Raw genomic sequence first — 9,827 nt, 5'->3', positions numbered from 1 at the left:
TAAATTTCATTAAGCAACATATATAATTTAAAAACTTTATAATCTTATCTACTACTCCCTCAACTTTTTTATTTAGAGAAAATTTCCTTTTTTGATATATTTTTTATATAGAGAAAGTTATTTTAAATAGAAACTTTGGGATTTAAGTCAAGTTAAAAAGATTAAAAAGCCCTTGGAATATATGTGTTTTTTAAGATTGAAGCTCAACAATAAAAAAAAGTGGCAGACACAAATATTCTCAACATTTAATACAAACGTGTTTCAAGGGATAAGTTATCAACTCACTTTTTCATTTCATTTTATAGTAATAGTGGTCGTTTTTCTAAATTTGATTACATAAATACAAAGTTAGCCCTTATTTGTATGTCTTGAAGTGGGGATTCAAAGATGAAAATCGTACACTAAAGGAACCAGCTACTCTTCTAAGAAGGGCCGGAAGAGTGCCTTCAGTTGCAGACAATAATGTTGAGATTCTGAAAAAATTGGATGTAATTACTATTCTTTTGGCCATATTGGTGGAAAAGATAGATAAAAATATTGAGCAAACACAGAAAAATAGTGCACATGGGTCAGTATTCTGAGATTCCTGAAACACCTACTGGAGAAAAAAGTGACCAAAAAAGTAAAGATGCTCCCAAAGGTAGCAATCATCAATCACTTATAGACTCAGATGAGACCCAACCTCCTACACAAGAACCATGAATAAGAGGAAGTTTATTGACTCTCTAGATCTTTTTGCAAGTGATGAGATAGATGACTCAATAGGAAAAATTATGGAGGACACAGTTTCTGCTATTAATGCTGATACAGGTAAGAATGGAGACAATAAATAGGTTAATGTGGACTTTTATTGGTAGTAATCATGCAGTTTCTGATTATCTTTTGTTCTTTTATAAGCCACTCAGTGGCCTTTTGTTTTTAGTACTTGTGCACTTTTCAATAGTTTTTTGTTTCTCTGTGTTAGTTAACGGTTGTGAACTTCTATAAGCCATTTTGTGATCATATTTTTAGTACTTGTGCACTTTTTCAATTGTTTTTTTTTTTCTCTGTGTTAGTTAACGGTTCTAAACTTCTGTAAGCCACTTTGTCGCCTTTTAATTACTAGTTATGCACTTCTGTAGGCCAGTTTGTGGACTTCTTATTCTTAGTTGTGTACTTTTTCAAATCTTTATAAAGGTTATACTCTTTTGTAAGATGACCTTATTATTATTAATTGTGCACTTTTCAAAATGTGAAGTTATCATACATTTTGCTAGAGTGTGCACTTTTTAAAAAAATTGTGCCTTCAAACTCACACTAAAACTCAAATTTTAGGGGTCAGTCATATTGTAGACAATCATAGCCATTTTTGCTTCATTATGTATAGCATTCAAGTCTGGAGAATACAAAGTAATGGTCATTTCTAGATATGGTGTGATCGATTTATATGTTATGAAGAAGTTAATATATTTTCCTCGAATTAGATCATTAACTGTGATTATATTTATATGTGGTCAACGTTTAGAAGTCGAAGAGTCTGATTGTAAATTCAAAAAATTTGGCTCCAAATTCTATTTCATTTTGGCCGCAATATATTGCATGTGGGGAGTACTTTCTAAATTTCATTTAAACTTGGAGGAACCAAATTTTGCTTTTAATTTAGAATTTGAATTGAAAAATTATTCAAAAATTTAGCCTTTAATTTGGCTCCAAAACTTTTTTGTTTTTGTGCACATATTATGTAAAACGTTTCCGTTCTACTAAAGTTAGAAGAGTTAATAAAGAAGGTTAGAAGTGACGCTCAAACGATGCAAGTAGGCAATAAATACACTTATTAGGACTGCCTTTTGTGTCAGTTATTGTTCTCATAATTAATGATGAAATGAAGGACATTTTAGGGAGAAAATCTAATTTAATTAACTTTTTTAATCCAAGAGTCTTTTTTGTTTTCTCTAAATAAAAAAAAACAGAGAGAGTAGTTAAAATATTATAAGTATATGAAGTGATTCAATATAATTTATAAATCTTCATTAATTTCTTTAAATAGTGTACATAATTTTTTAAAATTATTAACAGTTTTAAAATTATTTTATGGTATGTAATTAGTCATAATTCATTAATTAAAAAGTGTAAAATATCAATAGTACTACTTATTTACTACTGCCATAAGCTATAAGTAATTTTATTTTATTTATCTATTAAGATTAGTTCTTATTTTAAGCCAAAGTTTAGAGGAAAAGAATTTCTTATACACGGTTGTAAATTGATGAACAAATCACCCCATTAAAAAAAAATTTCTCAACTTCGCACTGCTTGTATGTCTTCATTTCTTAACTGATTTTTTTCGCTTATATTTTTGTGACTGACAATTTGAAAAAATAATAATAAAAAAATAATAATAACACAATTTCACAAACTAGAATATCCTCTCTCTCACAAAAGTTCAAATAGAATAAGGTCGATCACAAGAATAAATTTACAACACAAACAAACAAATGACTATCATGTAACTAGTAATTAATTATACACACACAAATCCAATTCTACAATTAAGAAATAGAGAACCTTCTTCTCCTAGGCTTTGTAATATCAATCCCAGCACCATCATCAAGATGAGAAGTATCCTTAGATCCATGTTTGAAAGGGTTCAACTTCCCCAAAGTCTTGGACATGGATGAAAAGAAGGTAGGTTTTCGACTTCCGCTCTTCGTTGAAGATCCTTGATTACTATTCTTTTGCATATCAGAAATGTAAAGCTTCATTTTCGTGAGCTCCGATCGCAACGCCTCGTTCTCTCTGATCAAAGACACGTCCGTCTGTAATTGATTTTTTGTATTAGAAACCGGAGTCTCTGGGGTGCTACTTTCGACTACTCCGCTTCTTAGCTTCAGCTGATCATAGTATAAGGCGTGCAAAACGATCTGTACTGGTAAACGCTTGTTTTGAGAAGCATGAAGTCTTGCTTCGTATGATAGTTTCAACGGATCCATCACACTGCACACCTTCTCTCGCTCGATCTCATCCAGGTTCGGATGGGCCTGCAATATCAAAGTATATAACAGTTAGTTACTATATGCTTCCAACTGAGTTTTGATTAAATTGATTAATATCGAGTTAATTAATTATTATTTATTATATTTTCAGAAAAAATTATTATTTATTATATTATATTTTTTTTTCCGTATAACTCCAGTATTTTTTGTGCATTTGGCTGTTAGAAAAATAATTTGATAAAAAAATGAATAAAAAACTACAATTATTTTATTTTTCAAGAGAATTTTTAATATCATCCAAATATGATAATTTAATATTTTTAAATAATTGTTCTGGAAATTTTTTTTTTTTTGGAAATTAAATGCCCTAATAGATAAATAATTGGATGACGTGTGCAGAAAATTAGAACTTTAACGGCTATAACCAATTCATTGATTAGTTAAATAAATTTGATTTACCTTTAGATAGATATCAATGGCGCGATAGAGATCATCATCAACCTTCCTTGCTCCTTTGGGAACTAGAATGGCGATTCCATTGAATTTGGAGATACCAACTTCACCATAGGTAGCTATCTCGCCAAGATAGGCGTCAATAGTTTTTGCAACTCTCTGTATCGCCGTGGAACATGTATCCTTGAAATCGCCACTGCTAAACACAGCCATGGTCTTCTCCTTCTCCACAAATCCAGATATAATCCTCCTCACACTGTCTAAATCAAACAGTCTCTCACCATCGTAAGTGAAAGACAAAACCAGAAGATCATCAACAGTCACATGCTCTAGTATTGCAGAGATCCGTTTCTCTAACTCGTTTTTGCAGGAACTTGAGGCGTTGAGGAAAATAGCCGATCGGAGAAGGCAACAGAGGAAATTGATCGGAAAAGCAGCTTTTTCAGATGGCAAAAGTGAGACTATAGATTGTAGAAGCTCCCGTTGACTGCTCCGAACATCGGAATCGTCAGAATCCAGCGACGATTTCATGCCTTTGCCGGTATGATCTCGAACTAGATCTCGTAGATTTCTCTCTGCGTAAGTTATGAGAACACTCGCTAGGGTTAGTGGTTTCGCGCCACGTTGTCTCATTGCAGTAATGATTTTCCCCACGAATTCTACATCTAAAATCGACAGCTCCTCCTTCCACCAGTTCGGCGGCGACCGGCTCGGAAAATTTGCTTCATTACAGCCCTAAAACCAAAACAAACCTCTCTTAATGCTAAAACCAAATATGATCGAAATGAATTTCATCATGAGATAAATTCTCTATGGTACCTTCACGCTGATGACATCAACGCATCGCTGGACGATTTTGAGGTCTTCAGTCAAAGGAAGAAGCTCTTCGCAGGATTTCAAGACGACAATGGCTCCAGAGAGACTAGACAAGGCGACTTGAGAGAGGAAATCGTCGGTACGGCCAGCGAGGTTATTATCGCAGTATAAATCAGTCATCTGTAGATACTCTGCCGCACAGCGAAGAGCAGCTACGTTATGAACTGTGATTTCAAAGTTGACTCCATAGCAGAATTTCGCAGCTTTTTCAAATATTTCAGGACCTCCAGGTATGTCTGATAGATCTATCCTTGTCAAGTCTGGTTCTTTAGATTCCATTATCAATTTCCTTATACGATTGCTCTTTGATACCAGCATAAACTGTTTATAACGCAATTACAACATAAACAAGTAAAGATTAAGAGTTAATTATAAATTTTTTAAAGAGTACAATCTGATCTTTATACCTTATGGAGAGAGAAGTTTGCTTCACCAACTACCACAACAACATCAGTAGGAATTTCCTGGGAAAATACCCTGAAAAAGAAAATTTCAAGCAGCAAAATTGATTATTTATAGAGAAACGAAATTAAAAATAATGGTTTGATTTCAATTTTTGGATAAGATTGATGATTTGGTTACCATTGGCCAGTCCTCTCCATGGCAATAGAGAGCCTGCTGTTGTTTCTGAGAGGAGTAGCCATTTTTTTTGGCTTGTTGAAGAAAGAGAGTTTCAAGTAAGAGTAGCTTTCTTGGTTGTATAGAGATCTTTTGTAGAATTGATTTTTCTTGTTCCTTTTAATCTGTTTATAGACTGTAGATTTCACTTTTTAAGATTGTTTTCACGGACCATTCTACCCTAATTAATGCATTAGAGGACAAAAGGAAACTGAAGTTGTGGTATTCATTTTGGCTCCACTCCACTTGCTTGCTAGCTCAAGCCTCTTAATTATCAAGTACAATTACCTTCATTTTTTAGACACTGAGGTTGAATCTTCTAATGCCTAACTAATAACAAATGATATCTAATTTTATGCTATGATTTAGGTTCTATCCCTTCCCACCTAATAGTCATAATTATTTTCTACTCATTATGGATTGTCTTCAATAGGCTTGGGCTGTGTTGAGTTCGAAATCTGCTCAGATGGAAGCAATTTCTTGTTCAACAATTTGAGACTTTTACAATTTTTTTTCCATTTTATTTACTCAGTGACTTTAGAAAATCAAGAAAATATTTATTATTTTTTTAAGTATATCTTATTATCTCCGGTAAGTCCATTAACTATTTTTAAAAAATCGGTAAAAGGTTGTTTATTCATTTTCCTAATTTTTTTTGTGTAAGTTGAAAAAATGTAAAATTTAATGAAACGGCGAAAATATTTCTTAACTTTATTATTATTCATTTCAAGCTATACTTAAAAGAAATTTAATTAATATTATGAGAAAAATAAATTAATTTCACACTAAATAGAAAGGACATTGCTTCAACTATAAAATATCAACTACTCCCTTTGTTAGATATACCATTGATATAAAAGTAGAACTCCATTTAGGTGTTTCTAAATCATTTACAAATGAATTAATCATCTGCTTTAGTTATTCTTTAATTTTTTATTAGATTCAAACTTAAAAATTTTGATAATTCTGAAAATATAATATGACTCATAACTCCAATCATATTGAGTATTAATTTTTCAAATTCTATAGCGGCAAGCCGATTGAAGTTATAGATAAAACCAAATTTCTCTGGCTGTTGCCGGTGAGAGATGACCGTTAGTAGCCATTTTTATTTTCTTGTTCTTCTATTTTCTTCTTTTCAAATATTTTCATTGGATTTTGGTCAAGGCATCATCTTCAATAAGGTATCTTGGTGGTTTGGAGGAGGTTTTTCTCCCTCCATCTTTCCTTAAGGTGCGTAGAAAATTAGTAGTTCATTTTCTTAATTCTAAAAGCTGTTTTACTCTCCATTTAGTATAAATGAATTCTATATAAAATTCATTTATACATGAACGTTTCATGTTTGGAATAAATTCATAATTGAAAATTTATTTGTTTTTATTTCTTAAAATACCATTGGAGAATAATTATAGAAGATAGGGAGGATGGATATTTTTTTTATGAAACTTTGGGTTGTTTAAGTTTGTAGAATTCACTTGGAAATTGCACTTTCTTTTTTTTTTTTGAATTTAATTTAGTTATATTCAAATCCATAAAATTGAATTCGGAGAATTTAAATCTTCATTGCATTTCTTATCAAACACAAAAATTTTGAATTTATAAAAGAATTTCATAAAATTTTAGGAATTCATTTATTCCAAATAAAGGGTAAGTGTGCCTTAAAATCCAAATACCAAATCCGATGATAATGGTGGTAAGAAGAAGTAAAGGTGGTGGCTATATTCTATCTTATGCTTTTTACTCTTTTGTTATTAGGGTTTAATTTATTAATATATTGATACGAGTGATTCAACGCTCTTTTCAAAGAATTTTGATTGATAAAATAAATACTTGTTGGCAGCGTTTATTTTTGGTGATCTTGTATGTATCCATTATTTTTAATGGATGATTTCATCTCTTCGGAAAAAAAAAAAAAAAAAAAAAAAAGCCGGTTGAAGTTTAGCTAAAATAATATAGCTGCAATGCATGGCAATTCTTGGAAAATGGCTTGGAGGACAAAGTAGGGAATTCGATGAGAGTTGGGCCAATATAAGAACACGACATTAGAGTTGGATAGAAATAAGGATAGGAAAAGTAAATAAAGAAAGCATTATTGGATATCATTACAGTAGGGCCCAACATGGTATGTCTCCGCCACTCAAACAAGCGGCCAGGATGCTTCCAGCTACTTTGTCCAAAAAGTTTTGGCCACCGGAATTCCACGTCATCCGGCGGCCCCATTCTAACCTCACCAGTCTTCCTCTCTCTTTGACCGTCTTGTCCTGGTTCGCTGTACGAAAAACAACAGGCCCCACTTTCCGATCTAATCTCCATCAAATTCATCAAATACTTGCGTAACACGTGGCACATAATCCACATCCTCATCTCGTATCTTAGAAACATATATTCATCGTTTTTATATTAATTTTTTTAACCTATAATTTTTAGATTAATGAATAAAGCGAGAGGGAACGCAAAATTATTGTGCTCTTTTTTCTTACTGAGAATAATTATTCCGACCGTACGATTAATTTGCTGGAATTTTGGCAGATCTATACACCAGAATTTATGATGTAAAGTACTTATATTTGTAAAATTTGTATCTGCATTTTAACTTAATTTAAAGTATTAATTGCTAACGTCTTTTCCTTTTGTTAGGTGTAAACTAATTTTCTTATAATATTTAGTTTCCGGCTGATTGGAAAATTTTTAGAAGGGATTATCAAAATTTATTAATATTAATGTTCCGTTTATTTCTGTAAAATAACTTGCTGAAAAATATTACCACTCGAAAAATATTTTTCAAATGACTTATTTTCCGTTATTTGGTTGTAATATTGAAAATTAGTTAAAAATATTAAAGTTTTTATCTCATAAGACCATAAAAATAATATTAATAATAATAGAAATTTTATAATTTAAAAGTTTTATTGTTAAATATGAAATAATGTAAAAAAAAAATGTAAATTATGAAAGTTGTCGATGGCCGATGGTAAATGCTGATCAATGATAGTGACTATGATGATAAATAAAATTAAAAAATATGGATTTATAAGGTTTGTCAATGTTTGAAAAATATTTTACTCTTTTGAAAATAAAAAGTTATTTTCCTTAAAAAATAACTTAATTTTCCTTTGACCAGTAAAATATTTTCCGTTGACTTATTTTTCTGAACGCCCCAAACAAGGAAAATTTCAGGAAAATATTTTCCTGCAAGTTATTTTACTGAAATAAACGGAGCTTAAAATTGATAAAATTATCCTTTTATTCCAATTATATAAAAATAATTTACTTTGATTTCTTTTTCTTTTACACTTTTGCTCCACAAATGCTTTAATGCTTTACATTTTTTTTTCTCTAACATTATTATTATAATTATTTGAAATTAATAATACCCATACACTAGGTGTACGAGTGGTTTTGGATATACATTATATTATAAGCCCAAAAATTTACGTTAAGCTTATTTTTGTTTTGGGCTTGTGCTTGATTCATATGTAATTAAAAGAACTTAGCCTAATCGAGCACCAACCGCCGGCCTGATAATTTTTTACCAAATGCTAATAGAAATTATCACATCAGCATGGCCAAACTTAAAAAATAACAAAGAGACTCTGACTTGATCCAAAAGAGATTAATGTATTCAATCCTTAACTAATACAAATTTAATGTATTTATTAATTACTATGACCAATAAGTGTAAATAAACTTTTATCAAGTCAAACGTTTGAATAAACCGACTTGCAACTTTTTAAGATTGAATTAGCTAATAAAGGATTATATAATTATTAATTAAATCAATCTCAAATTTCATTGTGTTATTAAAAATAAAGGGTAATCGAACTTATATCTTTTAAACAAGCTACCAGCCATTGCCATCACCTTTTATTTTTCTTAAATCCAATCTATTGGATTTTTGAACAAGAAAACTTTAGAGTTTCCCTTTTCCACATGAAAGGAAGTATCTTGGAGTCAACTTCAATGGCATTAACATACAAATCAAATTATTCTTATCAATAAAATCAATTAAGAATATACACTTTTATCCTAATATAGAGGTGCCCTTTAAAGAAAGCTTCCATGAAAAAGAAAAAACATAGGCAAAGTGGGAATTGGAAGACGAGCCACATGGATTAGAAATGATGTAGATATGTTATTATTTTTGGCTTTTGCTTTTTGTGGGCAAAGTCTGTGAATGACATAAAACTTGCAAGTTGCATACTTGTGATGGAGACCTAAGCTTTTGGTCCCCTTCTAGACATGCTCTAAATATGCAACTTGTGGACTTAATTTAAGCTTACGTTTCATTCCTTGGAATGCAAAACCAACTTCATAGTTTGCCGAGAGATAGAGACAACTCATTGCAATTCCAAGCAATAAATATATATATCTAGCTTAATGGTTTATGGGCTTGCTTGGAAAAGTTTGGGTTGGGCTTTTGACCCCCACACATAAGCCCATGTTGTTCATTTTACAATGGAAAAGAGGGGAAAAGGCCCAATCTTGAACAGAATTATATTCTTTCGTCTTTATTGGCTCTTCTTCCTTGCATTATTTCATGAAGAGGAGAGAGAGAGAGAGAGAGAGAGAGAGAGAGATGTAGGCATGCAAAGAAGAGGAAGTTGATTGGAAAAAGTATTAGATTAGGAAATCGGGATTTGAAATTAAGGAGTTCAAACTTATAGCTACTTAAAATTAAAGGGAATCCATGAAAAACGGCTCAAACGATAATAGACATTTGAGTTGAACGAATAATCTCTACAAAATAAAGGTTCGATCCATAAAATAAACATTCATGAAAAATAATAATCATGAACTTCGATATAAGAAAAATTTCATACCAAAAGAGTAAGATATGTTCGTACCGAAATCGGAAAACGGAGTAAATGGTTAAAAGTGAACGGAAAAAAAGCTCAGGTTATAGGCTGG

The 9,827-nt window shown here is 31.2% G+C and overlaps 1 protein-coding gene across 1 annotated transcript; it reads right to left on the bottom strand.

Annotated features, from left to right (window-relative positions):
• Window positions 1-2,386: 2,386 nt before the first annotated feature.
• On the bottom strand, window positions 2,387-5,042 carry RPT2 (Phototropic-responsive NPH3 family protein). Its single transcript, XM_012222471.4, has 5 exons — window positions 4,884-5,042; window positions 4,709-4,778; window positions 4,245-4,622; window positions 3,432-4,160; window positions 2,387-3,017 (listed from the first exon to the last, which is right to left on the bottom strand). The coding sequence occupies exons 1-5, from the start codon at window positions 4,943-4,945 to the stop codon at window positions 2,529-2,531; spliced, it is 1,728 nt and encodes a 575-aa protein (XP_012077861.1). The 5' UTR covers window positions 4,946-5,042; the 3' UTR covers window positions 2,387-2,528.
• Between the last annotated feature and the right edge of the window lie 4,785 nt (window positions 5,043-9,827).

Source organism: Jatropha curcas, chromosome 9, assembly GCF_041381405.1.
Source record: "Jatropha curcas cultivar XTBG-Jc1 chromosome 9, XTBG_Jcur_1.0, whole genome shotgun sequence".
NCBI lineage: Eukaryota > Viridiplantae > Streptophyta > Magnoliopsida > Malpighiales > Euphorbiaceae > Jatropha > Jatropha curcas.
The sequence above is the reverse complement of the archived record's forward strand: the minus strand, read 5'-3'. Positions and strand labels throughout refer to the sequence as shown.